The 23,271-nt window shown below is 43.2% G+C and overlaps 1 protein-coding gene across 1 annotated transcript; it reads left to right on the top strand.

The window, feature by feature from the left end:
- Positions 1 to 8,816: 8,816 nt before the first annotated feature.
- Positions 8,817 to 23,014, top strand: LOC143037761 (uncharacterized). Its single transcript, XM_076206313.1, has 4 exons — positions 8,817 to 9,011; positions 14,916 to 15,068; positions 19,959 to 21,256; positions 21,435 to 23,014. Exons 1-4 carry the CDS (start codon positions 8,817 to 8,819, stop codon positions 21,724 to 21,726), a joined length of 1,938 nt encoding a protein of 645 aa, XP_076062428.1. The 3' UTR covers positions 21,727 to 23,014.
- The last annotated feature ends 257 nt before the right edge of the window (positions 23,015 to 23,271 follow it).

Genomic DNA, 23,271 nt, shown 5'->3' with positions numbered 1-23,271 from the left:
TGCACTGCTTCTGATCCAGGCAGTGGGCTAGAGACAGGGATGACCCTTCATCCATGAGGAGCTAAGATGAGAGGGGAACAATGGGAATGGATGGGAGTGGGTGTGTGCCTTGGCTAGCTACTTCACCTAGAAGGGGGAAAAGGCCCTTGGTATATTAGTACCCAGTAGATAGAAACTTGAATCAACAACTGACTGATTGATTGATTGAGATCAAACTTTTGATGCTCTGTCTTATTACTTTTCCTATAGTTTGGATGTCATCATAATATCACATCAATTTGTAGCTTTGGTTTTTTGTTGCTTTGACTCACTACCTCCTTTATAAGGGGGAAGATGCTCTTTGTATACAGAGAGGTTTGTTGAAAGTGACTTGGTCATGAAGTAACCATTCACAGCCACTGTTATAGATTACTCAAAGAAGAAAGCCCATATTGGTTTGAATTAGGTGAATGTTAGGTATTTACCTAGTTGTATTACCTATATGGGAAAGGGGCTATGCTTGTAGTGACTTGTCTTTGTATCTTTCAGCATCAAGTTTTTTCTTAAAATCTTGAATAGTATTTGCACACACTGTTTCTTTATCTAAGTTATTCCATATATCCAGCACTCTGTGTGGGAAGCTATTCTTTTTCCGATCTCTTCTATAGTTATCCTTTTTGAGTTTCTTTTCATGACCTTGTTTTTCCATTGTCATTTTTCAGTAAATCTTTTCTGTCAAGGATTTCCATTCCTTTCATGATTCTAAATATAGTCAGCAGATCACCTCTTTCTCTTCTTTGCCCTAGTGTTGGTAGTTCTAATTTCGATAATCTTTGTCCGTATGTTAATTTGGAAAGAGCTGGTGCCAACTTTGTTGTTGCTCTCTGTATTCTTTCTAGTTTCCTTGCATTCTTTTTAGTACTGGGTGTCCATAGTGTCACTGCATATTCCAGTTTTGGTCTAATTAATGTGACTAATATTCTTTTAATCATTTCTTCTTCCAAGTAGCCAAATGCCACTTTGATTGACCTTAATAGGTTGTAGGTTTCATTGACTATTTTGTTTATATGTCTATCCGGTGTCATGTCTTTGCTAATTATCATTCCAAGGTCCCTTTCCGAGTGCACTTTTTTTTATTTTTTCTTCACCAATTTTGTACATACATACATATACCAAGGCTTTTTCCCCCTTACAAGGGAGGTAGCCAAAAAGGAAAAGGCATAAAATCATTCCCACCCATACCATCCCTGAATACACTCCACACCCCTCCACCCTCTCTCCCATCTTAGCACCTCCTGGATGATGGGTCATCCCTACACCTTGTCCACTGCCCTGGGTCAGAAACAGTGTCGCAAGGCACAGCACATCCACAGGGGTAAAAAAAAAAAAAAAAAAAAAAAATTAAATTCTGTTTTTGCTTTTTCCAAACTCCATTATGCTACACTTCTTGATATTGAAGTTCACTTCCCACTTTTGAGTCCATTTCCAGATTTTGTCCAGGTCTGATTGTAATGAATCACAGTCCTCTTCTGTTGTTACTTTCTTTAATATTTTTGCATCATCTGCAAAGAAATTCATATAACATTCAACTCCTTCATCCATGTCGTTTATGTACATAGCAAACATGATTGGAGCCAGCACTGACCCTTGTGGAACACCACTTATCATTTCTTCCCATTTCAAGTATTTGTCTCTAATTACTACCCTCGTTTTTCTCCCAGTCAGGAAATCTTCCATCCATTCTAGTAAATTACCTGCAATGTCACTACTGATTCTAATTTTGTTTATTCATTTCTTGTGTGGTACTTTGTCAAATGCCTTTTGTATATCTAGTATAAGATATGTGCCCTCTGTTTAGTGAAAGCATGTAGGGTATATGTTGTCTATTAACAGGCAAAATATGTGTGTATCTTCTCATTTCTATCTGTTCCTTTGAATGACCTGAACACTGCTATGAACTCACTTTTTCCTTTTATTTCTTGCAATAATGCTTTTACTCTATCTTAGCCCATTTTATCTGCAAGGCTAGGAACTGAGTTAGTTACTGCTCTGATTTATTTATTATTATTATTTTTTTTTTTCCTCTCTAATAATCTGTCATACTCTTTCCCCATTTCACATCTGCTCTCCTCTTTGCTTCCTTTATCTTATGCTTAACTTCCTTTCTCTTTACTTTGTACCTCTCATACAATTCCCTCATCCTAATTTGTAGCCAATCTATGAATGACTTATGACTCCCTCCTTGAACCATCCCCATTCCTCCTCCACTCCTAGCTCTACTCTATCCTTTACTCTCTCCCACTCCTCTCTCAACTTCTTATACTCATTCTCCTTTTACATATTCTAAGGGGAGAGAGTGGGGGAATATCAGATCATTTCCTGGTGGAAGGTAAATTGAGAGTGGAGAATAGGTGGAGAAAGAGGAAAAGGGCAGAAGGTAGGGAGGTACTTAGAGTGAACTGCTTAAATGAGGAAAAAAAGGAGAATGAGTATAAGAAGAAGTTGAGAGAGGAGTGGGAGAGAGTAAAGGATAGAGTAGAACTAGGACTGGAGGAGGAATGGGGATGGTTCAAGGAGGGAGTCGTAAGGTGTGCAAAGATGGTGTGTGGAACAAGGAGGGCGGGAGGAAATAGAAGGAAGGGTAGTGAGTGGTGGGATGAGGAAGCAAAGAAGAGAAGAAGCAAGCATTCATAGATTGGCTACACATTAGGAAGAGGGAATCGTATGAGAGGTACAAAGTAAAGAGAAAGGAAGTTAAGCATAAGATAAAGGAGGCAAAGAGGAGAGCAGATGTGAAATGGGGAAAGAGTATGACAGAAATTTTTGAAAGTAATAAAAAGATAATTTGGAAGGAAATTAAAAGAGGAAGAGGAGGTAAATCAAGTAGAGAAGAAAAGGTAAAATGCAGATGGAGAGATGGTAATGGAAGAGACGGCAGTGAGAGGAAGGTGGGCAGAGTATTTTAGGGAGTTGCTGAATGTGAAGGAGGATAGGGAGGGAAAGGTAGTTGCAGTGGGAAGTGCTAAGAAAATGAGTGATTAGTGAGGAAAATGGAGGAGAAATAGGGAAGGATGAAGTGAAAGCAGCTGTTAAGATGATGAGAGCAGGTAAGGCACCTGGGCTGGATGGATGCCATGCAGAATGTCTAAAGAAAGGAGGTACAGTTATGGTGGACTGGATGGTGAGGTTATTCAATATTTGTTTAAGAGAGGGTAGAGTGCCGGAGGACTGGAGGAGTGCCTGTATAGTTCCGCTTTACAAAGGAAAGGGGGGCAAGTGTGAGTGTAGTAGTTACAGAGGGATCAGCTTGAGTGTAGTTGGGAGGGTCTTGATTGAGAGGATTAGGAGAGAAACAGAGGGAGTAATTGGTGAGGAACAGTGTGGTTTTAGGACAGGTAGGGGATGTGTAGATCAGATTTTTATGGTAAGGCAGATATGTGAGAAAGCTATAGGAAAAGGTAAGGATGTTTTTTGGGCTTTTATGGATCTGGAAAAGGCTTATGACATGGTAGACAGGAAGGTACTGCAGATATATGGGATAGGAGGAAAGCTGTTAAGAGCAGTCAAGAGTTTTTATGAGAGTAGTAGAGCTTACGTTAGGTTTAGAAATGGAGAGAGAGAATGGTTTGAGGTAAAGGTGGGACTTCAACAGGGGTGTGTTATGTCGCCCTGGCTATTCAATCTTTACATGGATGGGGTGGTGCGAGAGGTGAATGCAAGGGTAGTGGGTCAGGGGTTGGAGATGATTAAAGAAAATGGAGAAAAGTGGGAGGTGAGCCAGCTGTTGTTTGCTGAAGACACTGCGCTTGTAGCAGGATCAGAGGAGGGATTGAGAAAGTTAGTGACAGAGTTTGAGAAGGTGTGTGAAAGAAGGAAGCTGGAGATAAATGTGAGTAAAAGTAAGGTGATGAGATGTACAAGGGGAGAGAGTGACAGTAGGCTGGAAGTGAGCATTAAGGGTGAGAAACTGGAGGAAGTGGATAGTTTCAGATACTTGGGTGCGAATGTGACAGGAAAGGGAGGAGTGGGGGTGGAGGTAGAATGTAGATTGAGAGAAGCGAGTAAATGCCTTGGTGGATTAAAAAGTGTAATGAGAAATAGACATTTGGGAATGGATGCTAAGAGGAGGTTATATGAAGGAGTGATTGTGCCAACAGCAATGTATGGGGCAGAAACATGGAACATGAGAGAGGAAGAGAGAAGAAGTTTGAATGTGTTTGAGATGAAATGTCTGAGAAGTATGATAGGGGTTACTAGGCTAGATAGAGTGAGAAATGAGGAGGTGAGGAGGAGAACAGGGGTGGAAAGGGAGCTGGGAGATAGGGGTGATGAAAGAGTATTAGGATGGTTTGGACACATGGAAAGAATGAGTGAAGAAAGATTAATAAAAGAAGTGTGGAAGGAGTGAATATGAGGGGGTGTCCTAGGATGAGATGTATGGATGGGGTGAAAGGGGCTCTACAAAAGAGAGGAATGTCTATAGAGGAAGGACGGGAGAGGACAGAAGATAGGAGTGAATAGAGAAGGGTTGTGTATTGATGAGGCTGTGATGCATGAGGGGGAGTGGATGGGGGATGGGGGGTGAGGAAGTATGTACGAGAAAAAATTTGACGCAGCCTGAAGGGGTTTCTCTCCGTCTTCTCCTTTTCTGCGTGAGGGGACAGAGAGGGGGGGGTCACCAAATTTATGAAGCGGCCTTGCTGTGACCTGCGACACTGCTTCTGACCCAGGGCAGTGGACAGGATGTAGGGATAGGGATGACCTGTCATCCAGGAGGTGCCAAGATAGGAGGGTGGAGGGGAGTGGAATATATGGAAAATGAAACGGATGGGAATTATTTCTATGCCTTTTTCTTTTTGGCTACCCCCCATGTAAGGGGGAAAAAGCCTTAGGTATATGTATGTATGTAATAATCTTATATATAGGGAAAAGCCACTATTATGTCCATCAGCAGAACATTCATGTTTCTGTGTTTTTCTTAAGCTACCATGTTGTGCCTGCAAGAGGGTGCTTCATCTAGTTGTACTTACCTAGGTGTATTTACCAAGTTGTATTTTGTGGGAAGGGGAGCTACGCTCGTGGTGTCCCGCCTTTGTATCTCGCAGTGTCTAGTTTGCTCTTAAATTCATGAATAGTCTTTGCACACACTATTTTATTGTCCAGTTTGTTCCAAGTGTCCACCACTCTATGTGGAAAACTGTTTTTCTTCGGATCTCTTCTGTAGCTATGTTGTTTTTTGTTTTTTTCCATGTCCTCTTGTGCTTCTCTTGTCCCAGTTTAACAAGTCCTCTCCATCGAGTATTTCTGTGCCTTTCATGATTCTGTAGATGGTCTCTCTCTTCTTTACTCCAGAGTCGGTAAATCCAGTTTAGCCAATCTCTCCTCATATGACAAGTTTGCAAGTGCAGGTGCCATTTTTGTTGCTTCTCTCTAGATTCTTTCTATTTTCTTTATATTCTTTTTGGTACTGGGTGACCACAATGTCGCCACATATTCTAGTCTAGGACTTATCAGTGTGACCAATATTTTTTTAATAATTTCTTTGTTCAAATATGTAAATGCCACTTTTATTGATCTTAACAAGTTGTAGGATTCTCTGACAATTTCTTTTATCTGTTTGTCATAGGACAAGTCATTTGAGATAATTACCCCCAAATCTTTTTCGGATCTCTCCTTTACCTCCTTGGTTCCAATTTTATATTGTCCTGATATTTTGTGTGAGCAAATTTTGACGCAGCCGAAGGGATTTCTCCCCATCTTCTCCTTTATGCATGGGGGGACGGAGAGGGGGGGTCGCTGATTTAATGAAGCGGCCTTGCTGTGGATGTGCTGTGTCTTGCGACACTGCTTCTGACCCAGGGCAGTGGACAAGGTGTAGGGATGACCCGTCATCCAGGAGGTGCTAAGATGAGAGGGAGGGTGGAGGGGTGTGGAGTGTATTCAGGGATGGAATGGGTGGGAATGATTTTATGCCTTTTCCTTTTTGGCTACCTCCCTTGTAAGGGGGAAAAAGCCTTGGTATATGTATGTATTTTGTTTTTGCTTTTCCCAAACTCCATTATGCTACACTTCTTAATATTGAAGTCCACTTCCCATTTCTGACTCCAGTTCCATACCTTATTCAGGTCTTCCTGCAGTGATTCACAATCTTTTTCTGTTTTTACTTTCCTTAACAGTTTGGCGTTGTCTGCAAAGAAGCTCATGTAACATTTCACATCATCATCCATGTCATTCACATAAATAGCAAACATTATTGGGGCCAACACAGATCCTTACGGTACTCCACTGACCTCTTTCCAATCTGAATATTTTTCTCTGAGCACTACTCTCATCTTTCTACCAATCAGGAGGTCCTCCATCCATTTTAGTAGGTTCCTTTGTATCCCTCTTATATGTTCTAGTTTTTTGAATAATTTTTTGTGTGCTACTTTGTAAAAAACTTTTTGTAAGTCCAGGAAGGCACAATCAGCCCATCCATTCCTTTCTTGTACTATGTCTATAAATCTTGAGTAGAAACATATTAAATTTGTGGTACATGATCTTCCTTGTCTGAACCCAAATTCTCTAGGGTTTATTATATTATTGTCTTCCAGGTGTTTTACCCATCTATTCTTCATGATTGGCATATAGTTGGTTTTTCCTTGTTCCCTCCTTTATATATTTGTACAATGTTAGCATTTTTCCAGTCTTTTGGTATTTTTTCTTCTTTGAGTGAGTAATTTATTATGTTATGTATTTTATCCGTTAGTTCTTCTTTGCATTCTTTTAGAATCCAATTTGCAATTCCATCTGGGCCATATGATTTCCTAACGTCAAGGTTTGATAGGTGTTCCAATATTTCTTTTTGTGTTATTGTTATCTCGCTCATGGGGGGAGATCGCCTTTTATAACCTTTGTCCCAATATTGTGCTTTCTCTCTGGTGAAGACAGATTTGAAGTAAATATTCATGACTTCGGCCATTTCTAATTCTTCTGTGTATTCTATATTCCCTTGGCATAGTTTCACAATTTCCTGTTTGTTTTTAAGTTTACCATTCACGTATCGATACAATAGCTTGGGTTGCTCTTTGCATTTATCTATAATATCCTTTTCATGGTTCCTTTTTTCTCTCCTCTCACTTTAACATACTCATTTCTATAGTTTATAAACTTGCCATTTTCCAGGTTTTTATATTGTAACAACCCCCCCCCCCCCAGAGACTGGAGGTTTGTCACCCGATTTCAATTCATAGGTCCGTTGCATTTAAGAGACGTGACGGTAATGTTTCGTGGTGAGTTCTCAAGGCGACGAAAACGCAAAGTAGACTTATATCCTCTATTTACACAGAGCCACTACAAAAGAATACTGGGCTGTAGGAGGCACCTCGGGTCACTTGCCAACCCTCGAAAGGCTACTTGAAGCTTCGCTACAGCTTACAAACGCAATAATAATCCGAGCGAGAACCACGACGCCTTCTCCCGTCACCTGTGCTGCTCGTCTCTCTCCTCCCCGGGATAGCGTGCCCACGCAGTCTCGCCAAGCACGCCTCGACCAATCACAGTCGCTGCTCGACGTCACGTGCTTCCAGGTGGCGTCCACCTTTGGCGCCAAGGATCACGACGAAAGCGTCATCTCCGATGTCACGATGTCGACAGGATGCAATAGGGGCCGCTTTCGTAACAATATTATCTCCACCTTTTCCAAGCTTTATCCCTTCTGTCTTTTGCCTCACTGCATCTTTTGTTGAACCAGCATTTAATGTACACTCTCTCTCGCTTCTGTCTTGGTTCATGCATATTTACCCCTTCATTGTAATCATCCATCAAGATATTCCATTTCTCTTCCACTTTTGTCTCATCCATGTAAAATTTTTCCCAGTTTGCATTCTGGAAGAATTTCTTTAGTTTTGCAAAGTCTATCTTGTTGTACATCAATCTTCCTTTCCTATGCTTTTCATTTCTCTCCATGTATATTTCTTCCTTTAGTTCAGTTTCAATGAGTATATAGTCACTCTTTCCAATTGGTGTCTTGTATTGGATTTTATCCACAATTTCAGGTTCTGTTGTAAATATTAAATCTAGTTTCGATGGCTCCTCGTTATTTCTGTATCTGGTGTTTTCACTGACCCACTGAGTCATTGTGTATTCCATGGTCATATCCAGTCGTACATTACCCCACAAATTGTCTCCTCCTCGCACTGTCATGTTTTCCCAACAAATTTCTTTGCCATTGAAGTCCTCCATAATTACCAGATTACCCCTGCCCATTAGTATCTCATTTAATGATTGCCTTGTATCATCTAGCATTTTTGTATGCTCGTTCTCTTTCCAAGCGTTCATTTTTGGGGGCACATAAGTCAAAAACTTTCTGTTTTTCATGTTCTTGTCTTCGACTTTTATCATGATCAGTTCTACATTACCTTTGCCCTCTGCAATTTTTGTCACATTCAAGTTTTTCTTGGCCAAGAACATGATTCCTCTTCCCTGTTTCTTGTCTCTGTTTTTAATCCAGTAATTGTATAGTCCATGTCCAACATCGATGGATGGTGTTTCACCATTTAGTTTAGTCTCCACAATTCCCATTATGTCTGTTTTTTCTTCTAGCAGGTAATCATTAAGTTCATTCAGTCCTGAATGCAGAACCCTGCCCAATCCCACCTCCACAGCTATAGGTCTCTTGCAAGAGGTCTGATTCACAAGTATACTTATTTTTTTCTATTGAACAATTGTCAAAAACAGACAAATTGGATCCTTTTGCACCAATATCTTTTGAAAAGATCTTTCCTTCTATGACTGAGGTGACTTCAGGTAAGCTAAGACACAGTATACAGATTGCATAAAGGTACTGAGTGAAATGAATGAGGACATTATATGAGGAACTCATGGAATGTGTTCTTATGGGTGTAAGACATCTACTTGTATCTCTCAAAAATATTTCTCATCAGTCATTGAATCCATTAACTTTGCCTCTCTTGCATAAGACCCATAACCTTCAGGTAACTGGCAACAACTGGTTACCTGTAGACCTGATAATGTTCATCATTGTCAGATCAGTGAGTGGATGGTATTGTGCTTTGTACAAAGTGTGTGAGCATGAGTAGTGACCAGTGTGGTCTCCACAGAGAGAATGGGAGAATATGGGAATGCAAAAGGGTTAAATGTGCAACTACTACAACTGTCACCTATTTGTACATACATTTAGAAGATATAAATTTAGAAGTGAGGGAAGAGTTCAATCTTTTGGGATCATTGGAAGAGACAAAAGCTTCAAGGCCTGACAGGATATCAAACTGGATACTGAAAGAATGTAGGGAACAACTATCGAACAAGATTCAGTCTTTTTATATGTTCAATGAAAGGAAACATAGTGCCGCTTGAATGGAAAAGGGCAAATGTGATATCAATTTTCAAAGGTGGAAGTAAACAGACACCACTAAATTGTAGGTTGGTATCACTGACCAGTACAATAATGAAATTATATGAAAGGACTGTGAAAGATTGATGGACCAAATATCTTAAAGATATGAACATTTTGACAAACAGTCAGTTTGACTTCAGATGTGTAAGTCGTGTATGTCAAACATTTTAAGCATTTACTTGGTGCACTGCAAGAGAGAGGGGTGGGTTGACTGTGTACCTCAACCTAGAGAAGGCTCTTGATAAAGTTGACTCATGTGAAAATTGGAGGACTGAGTATCTACACTTGTTGCGGGTTTGCAGCATCTGACAGTGACTTTATATGATATGGTCAATTACTTGTTTATTTTTATACTCTGTCTAATGCCTCTTTGAATAAGATAGATGCACATATGTGGAGGGATGAATAACATACTTGCACCTGTTTTTATATACTAAATATTTAATATCTGAACAAATTTGGACGAGATTAAAAAAAATCATAATTTCTTTATATAAAAAAAAACGCGATTACAAGAAAACAACGCTTTTTTTGCATCTATACATGCAGCTTTTCAAGATATTTACCTCTGCATCAAAATTTCGGTATATAATCAGCTCCCTAATCTGTGGTCCAACAAAAGTACCTATTTTGGTTTTTGCGTCACTTACTGTAGGAAACTTATTTTTCAAATATGTAAATCCCTTGCCAGTTCTATCCATACCTTTAACAAAAATTTATATCAACCCTAGCTTAATATGCAAAGGAGCCAGATAAATTTTCTCTGAATCAACAAGAGGAGGATTGACAACATTCTTCTCTCCTGGGATCAGAGATTGTTTCGGCCACACATTCTTTTCATAATTATTTTTCTTATCCCGACTGTCCCACTCACAGAGAAAATAACAAAACTTTGTGTAATCCAGCTCCATTCCAAGTACTGACATCCTACAAGGCTTTGGAATGCAATATGAGCCTAAAATTCCACTTCCTAGACTCTTACTTGGACTTTTTCACTGCAAATCTTGGCGCCGTCAGTGACGAGCACGGTGAGAGGTTTCACCAGGACGTTCTGAACATAGAAACCCGGTATCATGGGAAGTGGACTATGGAGCCCTTTATTGCTGGCTGATTACTGTTTGACACTAAAAAGGGATCTCCCATAAGCAAAACACACTCGAAAATAATACATTTCTACGTTTTAAAGGTAAGTTTAATTGAAATAGCAGCCTCATGTATTATTTATAATTATTTAAAATTGAATATATGCTATTACAGAAAAACTATGCCTGATAGAAAAATTCTGAAAACATTTGAAATCAACAGAAAAAATATATCGTTTCCCTCCTTTTGCTTGTGATACAGGTATTCAATCAATTTTGTTTACCAGTGTTATTTTTGGATTCTGCATGTAAAACATGTAAGATACAGCTATTGTTTTCCTTGGACAAATTCTTTGTTGGCTAGTGCAATTTGAAGCAAGCCATACTGGACTGTTCAACCTTAGCCTACCCCTCACTAATACCGTCAGATTATCAACTCGTGATTGACAGTTCAAACCTAGCCGTTGGTGCCGCTCTCTATCAAGTCATAGACGGCGAGCCAACGCTCCTGGGTTTTTACTCAAAGAAACTGTCCTACACACCAAGGTCTAAATATATTCTTAGATCTTGCTACACACAACGTACTTACTCTACCTACGACCGCGACCTGTTGGCTGCTTACCTCGCAGTTTTGCATTTTAAATCCCTCATTGATGGCCATACAGTTACCCTATTCGTTGGCCATAAACCTCTAATTGCAGCTTTTCACTCCAAGTCTCTTGCTAAATCTGACAGACAACAACGACAACTCTCAGTCATCTCTGAATGTTTCCTGAGCTCAGTACATTTGCGGTGATAACAATTAATGTCGTTGCCGATTGGTTATCACGCCCAACATGCGCTGTATCGCTCGATTTCTTTGACTTGAGTGGTATCCCTCTAAGACAGGAAAACCGATGATGAATTGGATACTTTCAAGCCTAGACCAAATTCATCTTAACTTCTAATTTAACACTATGGTATGATACCTCTACTAGTGGTGGGCAGGTACCCAGCACTAACCTCTACTAAGACTCCTCGACCTTTTGTCCCGATATCCTTACGAGATAACTTAGTCTTTTCCTTGCATAACCTTTCCCATTCTGGTGTTCACTCCGCCTCTAAGTTAAACAACTCTACCTCTGGCCTTGCATTGGCAAAAATGTTGTCACGACCCACCTGGCTAGGCTAGCCACAAAGAAGAAGAAAAAAAAGTCAAGGCCGTGCGCAGCACGCACGAACGAGAGTTCAGGTAGGATAATTAAACTGTTAAAATTAATTATTCTTTACAATAGTACAATAGATACAAACAACATGAATGGACATAGAATAAGAAAAATGTAGCAATGCACATTAATTATAGAAATTAAACATATATATGTTTCATGAATCCTGAATGGGTACTTAAACAATTACCAGTTTGTTTTTTCTTCGTACGTCGAACCTGGAATTGGACAGACAGTCTAGATTTAGGTGGTAGAAAACGCGTCCAACGTTAATCGTCTGTATCGGTTTTGATGTCTCGGGCCGAACAGATAATTTGCGGAGAGAATCATGTGCGATAATATCTGGTAGTAGGGGGAGACACTTCTGGTTGTTGGGGAACACATACATGATAGGTTGTGTATCGTAGTGGAGAAATAACAGAGAAAGAGGGAGCGTGCGTAGAGTCGTACTTAGCTTTAGTCTAGTAGTAGTTTGGAAGATGTCGAAAATAATCCGGAAAAACGAAGGATTGCACTTCACGTGGAGAGTGCCAATTCACGGGTTCGGCACGTGAAGATTGTGTAGTGCAGTCGTAGAGGTCCAAGGGACTTGTTTAGTCGAGTTGTTTTAATAGACGAAAACATAACAAAAAAAATCTACGTAGTTTTCAGGTGAACCGTGGGCGTCTGTTTCTTTTCTTGTCTTCTCCCTCTGCTCTCAGTTTTTTTTTTTTATTGTCTCTCAGCTTTCTCTTGTATCTATGCTGTCTCTCTCTGCTTAGGTCTCCACTCTAGTTCTCTGTAGTTGCTCTCTGCCTGGCCTTATATAGTCCGGGAATTGGGGATTACTATTCCTGTATGTCGATACGTACAAACTAGGTAGTTCAGCTACTTCTAACCAATGGGGAAGAAGAACATGTTTTCGCGCCAAATGATGTAGCGTTTTCTGAGCTCGGCGTCATCTGACAACGTATTCGAAGTGCGCCCCAACTGACAATCAATCAGTCAAATCAGCCATCCTGAGTCCACTTCTGAACAAAAGGCTCCTTCATAGCATTCCATGAATCACACGACCGTGCCATCCTCTGCCACGTCACTCCTGCAACCTTCTCGATCTCGTCTCTTCACCTTCTGTCTGGTCTCCCTCTTTCACGCTTCCTATCTCGCGGCGTCCATTCAGTAACACACTTCCTCCATCGCTCATCAGTCGTTTGCACCAACTTACCTGCCCAATTCCACTTCCTCTCTTTTACTGCCTCCGCTCTGAATGGCCTACAGGCTCCGGCACTTGGCCTTCAAGCCAAAATTTTCATAAATCAATCCATTTTACTGCCTCCACAATATCTTTCACTCTAGTCTGCTCTCTCACCCAACTTGCTCTCTTTCGGTCTCTCAGTGTTATTCCCATAATTAATCTCTCAATTCTCCTCTGTGCAGTCCTTAGCTTTGTTTCCTCGCACTCGCCTCTTTTTTCACAAGTGATAATAACAACATTAATGATAATACACAACACACCATGTTTACGCAAAGCATGCATTAATCATACAAACAGGATATTTTATTCACGCAATGGTGTGACACAGCACAACCACAGAATTCTATTAACGCTAAGGATGTGACAGATGTGAAGAAACTTGTCAGATAATATATTAAATGTCAAAGGCTGACATCGCGCCACACCTCACCTGTTTCACGTATATCTACTCCTACTGACCATTTACATTCAGTGCACATTGATGTTGTTGGACCACTGCCACCTGCTACCGTTGCTGACTGTCATGATCCTTTCCCATACAAATACTTGTTGATTTGAATAGACCGAACGACTCCGTGGATTGAGGCGATCCTCCTCACCGATACCACTGCCACTTCAGTAACATTTTCTTTCATGAGTGGATGGATATGTCGTTTCGGTGTCCCTCTTCACGTCATTAAGGATAGAGGTTCCCAGTTCGAGAGCAAAAATTTCTGAGCTTTTGTCTGTCAATGGTTTCCAGCATATGCGTACCACTAGGTATCGCTCCCAAGCTAACAGAATGATTGGGCGTTATCATTGCTCTCTGAAAACTGTTCTTCGTGCTAGGCAGGATAACTGGTTCTATTCCTTACCCATAGTCCTCTTTGGCCACCGCTTGTCTCCTCACGTCACTAAATTTTCCTCATTTACAGCGGTTACCGGTGTTCATATGTTGTGCCCTTCCGTTGTCATCACTAAGGAACACACCGTCACGTCAGGTGACGCGACCATCCTATTCCTTGTCAAAGAAATACATCCATCAATTTCCACGACGTTGCGTCCAGTGACTGTCATACACTACCTCGACCGTACGTGCCTCATGACATTCACTCCTGCTCTAAAGTTTGGGTGAAACTTGACGGAATCCTTAAGAGTTTGGAGGCTCCGCACTCTGGTCCTTAAAACGTTCTCCACCGTGAACCTAAGTACTTCATCCTTAGTCTCTCTTAGGGCGAAACCTCGGTTTCCATAGATTGATTAAAACCGGTTTTTCTTCCTATCACTAATCGGACTCAGTCTCGCACAGATGACGTCCCCGTACCCAACGCATCTCCTATGACCCACCTTGCTATGACCAACGCCACTGACTCAGACATTTCGCGCACGGTTGACGTCGCCCATTTGAGTACTCTGCTGCACATAGCTGATGCCTCCACCAGTGCCCTTGACCCCTCTGTTACTTTTTTCCCTCCTTTCCTCCCATCTCCCGTCCTTCCCCGCGCGACCAATTCAAGCAGGACCGTCCGCTTCACTTATAATATATATATATATATATATATTACTATTGACCCTTTTTCTTTTACATACGTTCCGCTCTTGGGGGTGGGGGGAGTATATGTAGTAATTCCTCCCTATGTAGCACATGTAGTAATTATTCCCTATATAGTATTTGTAGTAATGATTCCCTATATAGTATATGTAGTGCTTATTCCCTCTATGGTAATTGTTATATGTAGTCTGCGTAGTCATTACGTAATTGTTCTACATAGTAGTTACGTGCGTAGACCTACGCAGTCCCGAGCACTGTTATGTTATATAACTTTACGTAACCACAATCTTCTCCTTCATAAGCACTCCGCTCATGCACTGGTTCCATGTCTGTATGCGAGAAACTGATTCTCACTGCTTCGGACGCGCTAGTCAGGAGTGAATTCATAACATAATTAAATATAGTTGGGGTAAGGCTTATTTTTTTTTATCAAGTTATTATTGTGTAGTTTGACCCCGCTGACCCTCAGTGAACGGGGCTCTATTAGGTTAGGGGCCCAGATATCCCAAGGGAGCGTGTCGGAGTCAAAAATATTACTGGTCAGCAAATTGTTGTTGGTCAGTACGTTGTGTACAGAGGTGAACTTAGCCAGTCATGTGCATCCTACGATGAAAAGTACAGCCCCAGAGGGAGGTGCCCGGTAGTACCGAGATATCCTTAAGGTTGGGAGATAGAAGGAAATCAGACGTTAAGAGGCTACTCCGAACATCAGGTCAATACAAGGCAAGTAGACTGAATTTTGAACACCCCCACAAAACAATACACACACTCTAGCACTCTTAATAAAACAAAGAAACATGGACCGCCGGTTTGTTCTCTTAAGAGGTCTAACGGTTCGTCGAACGCGGTTCGACAGACACGTGTTTAAAGTGACGTGTGAACGGGGTATTTGGTTGTCGAACACGTTCGTCAAACCCCAAATACCCCGTTCACACATCACTATAAACACGTGTCTGTCACACCCTCCTGGGGCCTGGGGATGGAGTGCGACATGTATTCCATAAGCATTCATGTATTTTGTATAATGTCACCTCTAAGCATTTTAGCATGGAAGTTTATAATTACATAAGAACATGAGAATGAAGGAGACTGCAAGAGACCATTAGGCCTACACTAGGCAGTTCCATGTCCATTACCGCCTCTCATTCCCATCCATAAAGTTGTCTAACCGTTTCTTAAAACAACTGATAGTTTCAGCGCTCACTAGATGGTTATTAAGTCTGTTCCATTCGTTGACCACCCTATTAGTAAAAAATTCTTGCCTTTTTCCTTCTCAAATCTAAATTTGCCCAATTTAAATTCATTACTGCGATTCTGTCTTGTTGTCTTAATATGATGACCTTGTTTGCATCACCCTTGCTAATTCTACTGCTGTGAGTTCACTAAATTAGTTGAGGTCATAACCACAGATACCTATATTGTTTTTTAATTCATATATGTGTTTCCCTTATGTTACACACACACGCACACACATATATATATATACATATACTTGTATATATGTATATATACACACACACACACACACACATATATATATATATATAATATATATATACACACACACATATACCCATCTCTATTGTTCTACCTACAATTCCACCTAGCAACAAAGGTGCCAGAATGTGTGCCAGATTCGATGCCCAGGCCAACGCCTGGGGGCATTCTATGTTGACCTTTCGTACTGAACGGTCGCACTCAGGGCTGCCGTTTCGTAGAATTTTGTACCAAAACGTAGAAAAATAGTGGCATGTGGCAACTGCACACGGACATGTGTGTTAGTCAGATTCAAACTCCTAAACAATTTTAGAATAGATACTTGTGCTTCTAAAATACCCGATTTCAGTAAAGCTCAGTTCATAGAACTACGTCAGGAGCTTCAGCTTACAGATTGGGAGGAAAAATTAAACGAAAGGCCTGTAGATCAGATGTGGGAAATATTTCAAAATACGCTCACTAAGATGATTCAAACTTACATTCCTTTTAAGGACAGACGTCCCCCAAATCAGGCTCGCCCTAAGTGGCTCGACAAAGAAACTGAAAAAAGTATTGCTAAAAAGAGACAGGCTTATAAGAAATATAAGTGCTCGGGTGCATCTAATGACTATGAAAGTTATGTATCAATACAGAGAGATTTAAAAAAGACAATAAGAAAAAGAAAACGACAATACGAAATGAACATCGCTGAGAAATCCAAAGAGAATCCCAAAGAATTCTATAGTTACATTAGAGATAAAAAGGCTGTTAGGAATCACATTGGTCCACTATTATCTGCTGACGGTCAACTTGAATATTCAAATGAAGGAATGTGTAATCTCTTAAACAATTATTTTAGCTCGGTATTCGTAAACGAAACACCTCAAAGTGAATTCCAAACTGAAACCTGTGAAAAGTCTGGGGTAAACTTACTCACTACGGTAAATATAACAAAAGAAACAATTAAAAGGTGTATAGACAAACTCAAAGTTAACAAAACACCAGGGCCTGACGGTTGGCATCCAAGAATCTTAAAGGAAATTAAAAATGAGATTGTTGTTCCATTAGAAATTATTTTCAAGAAATCCATCATATCCGGAGATGTCCCAATAGAATGGAAGCTAGCTAACGTTACTCCCATATTCAAAAAAGGTGACAAAAAGAAACCAAATAACTATAGGCCTATTAGTTTGACTTCGATCGTAGGAAAAATAATGGAAACTATCATCAGAGATGCTATCGAATATCATTTAGAAAGTAACCGTTTGATAAATGATAGCCAACATGGTTTCAGACGGAAACGTTCTTGCGTGACTAACTTACTCGAATTCTACAACACAGTTATCTCGAATTATGACAAAAGAAACAATATAGATTTAATATATCTAGACTTTGCAAAAGCTTTTGATACCGTCCCACACGAAAGACTACTTACTAAATTAGCTTTGCATGGAATAAGTGGTAGCCTATTAGGTTGGACTAGTAATTGGTTGAAAGGTCGAAAACAGAGAGTTGTTTTAAATGGAAAAACTTCTGGATGGAAAAGTGTTGCAAGTGGAGTTCCTCAGGGTTCCGTTCTTGGGCCACTTCTATTCATAGTATATATAAATGATATAGACCATGGACTAAAATCTACTGTTTCCAAATTTGCTGATGATACAAAACTGTGCGGAGTGGCAAATGATCACTCAAACCAATTAGATATTCAAGAAGATTTAGATCAATTACAGCAATGGTCTGAAAAGTGGCTAATGAAATTTAACACAAGTAAATGCAAGGTAATGCACATAGGTAAAAATAACAGCAATTACGATTACAAATTATTTGGAAATTCGTTAACAAAAGTGGATAGTGAAAAAGATCTCGGCGTAATTATCAGTAACGACCTCAAATCATCCAAGCAGTGTATTTCAGCCTCTGAGAAAGCAAATAAGATTCTGGGATTGATTGCGCGATCGTTTGATTTCAAAAGTCCATCACTCATTAACAAGCTATATAAATCGTTAGTTCGTCCACATTTGGAATATGCTGTTTCCGTATGGTCACCGAATCTCATTAAAGACATTGACAGACTGGAAAAAGTACAACGGCGAGCCACAAAACTGATTCCAAATATCAAAAATAAATCATACGAAAATCGACTTAAGCACATGAATCTGTTTTCCCTAAAAAAGCGTAGACTCAGAGGTGACTTGATACAGGTCTTTAAGATTTTAAAGAGAATTGACAACATCAAAAGTGACCAAATTTTCACATTGAATGAGAATCAGACAAGAAACAATGGTCTCAAACTGTCCGGAAATAGATTCAATTTGGAAGTAGGTAGAAACAACTTTGCCAACCGTGTAGTTAATGAATGGAATAAACTTCCTTCACAGGTAGTGCAATGTAGTTCAGTTCGAAGCTTTAAGAATCATTTAGATAAATACCTAAGTAAGATGCTGTAATGATTATAATTTATGTTATATTATTTGTTTTTGTTTTGTTATAATTTGTCTGTCTGATTTTCATTTATTATTAGTTATATGTCAATTTATTATCATTTACTATTTACCTGTTTGTTTGTTATTCAACTATACCAATGCATTTATTTATGTATTTTAATTGTTATTTACATTGTTATAGTTTTAATTTATTATTAATATGATTTTTTTTTTTTTTTTTTTTTTTTTTTTTTTGCATCCGACCTAGATATGGATCAAAAGGTCTCCTGTCGGCATGCTTTGCCTTTGTAATCCTTTGTAATGAGGACATTTTTTCTACATATCAGCGGGCTGTTCAACACATTAATAGACTCAAACTTTATCGGCTGAGAAGAAACCTGCACAGCGAAGCTATAGCGGTAATCCCCTACCACACTCCTGGCCAAATGGCCACTTCCGGAAGGGAGTGTGTGGTTGGACATTCCGCATAAATCATCGGAAATTTAAAATTCCCGGCTCTGTGCAGGTGGCGCAAGCGTCTACAACCCCACCTCCCCCTCCCTATCCCCTCCCTTCTTACTCGGCTGCACGGATTGAGCCGTCACTTAGCATCGCGGAACCAGACGAGTCGGTCACTCAACAACCCACCTTCTTTTCATGCAGGTAAGTCTGGTTCCTGCTCGTGCTCGTGTCTCGTAGGGAGCCCTACCTGTTCTCCTGCAGTTTTTCCCCTTCGGTGTTGTGTCCAGACACCTTTGGGACACCCCGTCTATGATTACCATTATTCTATTTTCAGACCAAACGCTTGTGTGTGGAATCCGGCTGCACAGCCAGGATCTCGTCAGACGGCCACCACGACCTCTGCTCCCGCCATACCCTTGTTTCTCACAAGCTGGCGTTGTGTGCAAAGCGCGGGTTGAGGAGATTCGTGCTGCTCCTCCCAAAACCCGTTCCAAGCTAGCTGCCCTCGAACTCCTTCGGGAGGCATGGCGCAGAGCTCGGAAATTGAAATCCGCTGACGACCCCCCCCCCCCTAGTGTGGGCGGATCCGGCGTTAGGCGTGGAATTGGGCCTCGTTCGCCCTCGCCATCCGTCTCCCTATGTCTCCGAGACTTCCGTTGGTGCACAACCTGGGCCTCTCGGAGTACAAGGGGACGAGTCTGATGTTGCGGAGTATGGTGTCCCCGAGCGTCCTCAGGCCTCTCGGCAGCCCCATACATCCGACCATCAAGGGTCCTTAAAACCCTTACGGCTTGCTTTGTCAAGCACCCCCACGACCTCTGCTCCCGCCATACCCCTTGTTTCTCACAAGCTGGCGTTGTGTGCAAAGCGCGGGTTGAGGAGAGTCGTGCTGCTCCTCCCCAAAACCCGTTCCAAGCTAGCTGCCCTCGAACTCCTTCGGGAGGCATGGCGCAGAGCTCGGAAATTGAAATCCGCTGACGACCCCCCCCCCCCTAGTGTGGGCGGATCCGGCGTTAGGCGTGGAATTGGGCCTCGTTCGCCCTCGCCATCCGTCTCCCTATGTCTCCGAGACTTCCGTTGGTGCACAACCTGGGCCTCTCGGAGTACAAGGGGACGAGTCTGATGTTGCGGAGTATGGTGTCCCCGAGCGTCCTCAGGCCTCTCGGCAGCCCCATACATCCGACCATCAATGGTACTTAAAACCATTACTGCTTGCTTTGTCAAGCACCCCCACGAACTCGTCTTCCTCCCTAGTTCACTCGCGTGAACCCGGCAGGAAATCTCGCTCGAAAAAGAGGTCTGCCTCACCGAGGTCCAGGACGCTCAGCTTGTCCCCACCCTCCACAGCCTCTCCCCCCAACTCACCCTCCCTTCCTCGCTCTCCTTTTCCTCGCCGTAAATCCCACAAGGGCAGGGAGCCGGAGGACGAAACGAGGGGAGAGGGAACTCTGGCTGCCCAAGTGGCTGCCCTCCTTCCGTCCCTGATAGGCCCCGTCCTTGAATCGGCCCTATCACATTATCCGGCCTCTCAGGCCGCGCAAATCATAACGCACCCCTCTCCAGAGCAACCTCCTATTGAACCTACGGCTCTAGCCCCCCCTCCCACTCTCCCTCCTGGTCCTTCCCTCCGCCCCTCCGTGCCGGCGACAGGTATAGGACTAGAAGGCCCCTCTCAGGAGGAACCCCCCAATCAGACGTCCGTCGGGTTGGACGGGGTGGAGGACCACTACAGTTCTTCTTTACCTTATCCTCCTACCATGACGGACTCTTTTGAGTTCCGCCCCTTCTCATGGTGTGACCTTCCCCGGTCCTGGGAGTACTCGTTTGGAGAAGGCCACAAGCTAGTGGCCTGGTCTCCCGACTACTCGCTACCGGAGGGCTGGAGGAGGAGAGATGACGTTATCCTAAAGTGGGCCAACGACGAGGAGGGGGCTAAGGTTCTATATAAGATTCGACCCCTCTCCGCCCCGGCCTCCACGCCCTCCAGGATTTCCACCTCTAACACTCTGGACGCATTAGGTGCTCTCCTGGAGAACCCTCGTTTTAACCCTGATGGGCATATGTTTGTCGACAGGTCGGGGGACTCGCCGGCGGTAGCACTCTCCCCAAACGCCTGGTTCCCGCAGGAGAAAGGGGAGAAGGCCTTAGACATCCCTGCTCTCTTCGAGCGGGCCCAAGACCAACCCAAGACGGTTCCTCCTCGACGGCATATCCCTTCATCATTCCCCGTCGTCCTGCCACCACCCTTCGCGCCGGAGGGCCTGCGCGATTGCTTATGGCACTCGGGCAGGGACCCCGCCCTCCCCCATCAACTTAGTGAACCGGAGGCTAAGTTGCTGACGACGGAGGCCTCGACCAGACAAGACCTTGCCTCTACCATCTCGACCGTCACGGCAATCGCGATGATGAGGAACTGGCTGACGACGCTCGCCACGAGCTTTGAGGACTTCCCGCGGGAAGAATTGAGGTGGGATATTTCAATCTATACAGAGGGTCCAGACCTGTCCTGGCGAGAGACGCTCAGGTAGCGTCTTCACCCAGGACGGAGCCTCTTGACTAGCGCCCGAGGACGAGGTCGTTCGGAAACGACCTCGGCCTCGCATATGTTATACGTTCTACAATTGAGCGATGTTTTCTGTATGCAGACACACCCTGGCGGCACTCTCTACCGTGGCAGAGGGTACAGCCAACATGGCGTCATCAGCCCTACCCCCAGCAGCGAGGGCCTTCACCGCGGCTCGTTTGGCAGCTCGTCAGTCTGCAACGCGGTCGGCCCCGGAGATAGCTCGCCGGGGCGTGGTGAGAGCAGCTCCCCTTTCCCGTGGTCTGTTCGACCAGGAAGCGACAGACCGCGTCTTCGCTACGGTCCCGACCGTCATCCAGATCCAACAACCCTCCCAACCTTCGGAGACACGCGATAGTGACCATCTCCGCTAGCACAGTTCTGGACTTCCTGTCTTGGCTAGCTGACACCACCAACAGGGCACCGGCGACGATCTCGGCTCACTCCGCAGCCCTCGCTGATCCACTCTGCTTCGGCATGAACATCAGAGTGCCACAAAGGGAGCGAAACCTTCTAATGAAGGGGATCCGCGCCTCGAGAGAGCCGAGACGTCAGCCGGTCCTAGCCTGGTCCTTGCATCGTGTTCTGCAGTACCTGACGTTCGAAGGGACCATCATGGAGGGGGAACACTTCCTTCAACGTGCCGTCTTTCTGCTCGCCCTGGCTACGGGTTACAGGGCGTCACAGCTGGCGGCGATCACCCGCCACCAGTCCTTCTCCAACCTGGAGGAGGACTGCTCTGCCCTAACTCTCGCTCCATCACCTACATTCCTAGCCAAGAATGAGCAGGCGGACGACATGATTGGCCCTATCAGAATACCATCCTTCCTGGAGGAAGGAAACCCACACCCGCTGTGCCCGGTCCGTGCGTTTAAAGACTACGTGGAACGCACGGAAGGGGTGTCCGAGGATCATCTCTTCTACAATTCGAAATCTCGGAACCCCCTAACCCCGAGGTCCCTGGCGCGTCTACTTTGCCGCGTTATAGAGAAGGCCGACCCGGGCCATGCCCCCCACGCCCACAACATCAGAGGCCTCGCGGCATCGCTGGCATTTCTCCGCACCCACTCTGTGGAACGGGTGCAGGACCTCGGGGGCTGGGCATCAGCAACTTCCTTCAAGACACGGTATCTCTACCACTCGATCACCCCTGTCCCATGTGTCGCCATGGGAACGGCTCCACCCCTCTCTTCGCAAAAGAAGGGGGGCAAAGGGCGACCGAGGGGTAGGGGAAGGCCCAGGAACCGCTGAGCAAGATACAATATTCTACATAGAATTTATGCACTATGTAAATTGTACAATATTATTTTTATAAAAAATAAACAAATGAATATATATATATTGATATTGATATCGATATAAGTACTTGATGCTTTTTGTCTCCCCTCTACTGAATGATAAGATGAATAGTCTCCCATACGAGACACACGTAATAACGGCTTGAGCCCTGTCCTCGACTACAATTTGGGCTTCACCTTCTCCTCCCACCTATCCTCGTCTCATGCTTAGCTTCGCTGTGCAGGTTTCTTCTCAGCCGATAATACTTCTTTGTCGCGGCTAGTGCCGCTTAAATTGTTTTTATCGGCTTAAGAAACCTGCACAGATTTAGGGTCCCTCCCTCCTCCCACAGGCGAAGCCTTCATTTCTCATTGAAGTGACGGCTCAATCCGTGCAGCAGAGTAAGAAGGGAGGGGATAGGGAGGGGGAAGTGGGGTTGTAGACGCTTGCGCCACCTGCACAGAGCCGGGAATTTTAAATTTCCGATGATTTATGCGGAATGTCCAACCACACACTCCCTTCCGGAAGTGGCCATTTGGCCAGGAGTGTGGTAGGGGATTACCGCTATAGCTTCGCTGTGCAGGTTTCTTAAGCCGATAAAAACAATTTAAGCGGCACTAGCCGCGACAAAGAAGTATTTG

Source organism: Oratosquilla oratoria, chromosome 23, assembly GCF_046742065.1.
Source record: "Oratosquilla oratoria isolate Oo_2021 chromosome 23, ASM4674206v1, whole genome shotgun sequence".
Classification (NCBI taxonomy): Eukaryota; Metazoa; Arthropoda; class Malacostraca; order Stomatopoda; family Squillidae; genus Oratosquilla; species Oratosquilla oratoria.
This window is presented reverse-complemented; position numbering and strand designations above follow the sequence as displayed.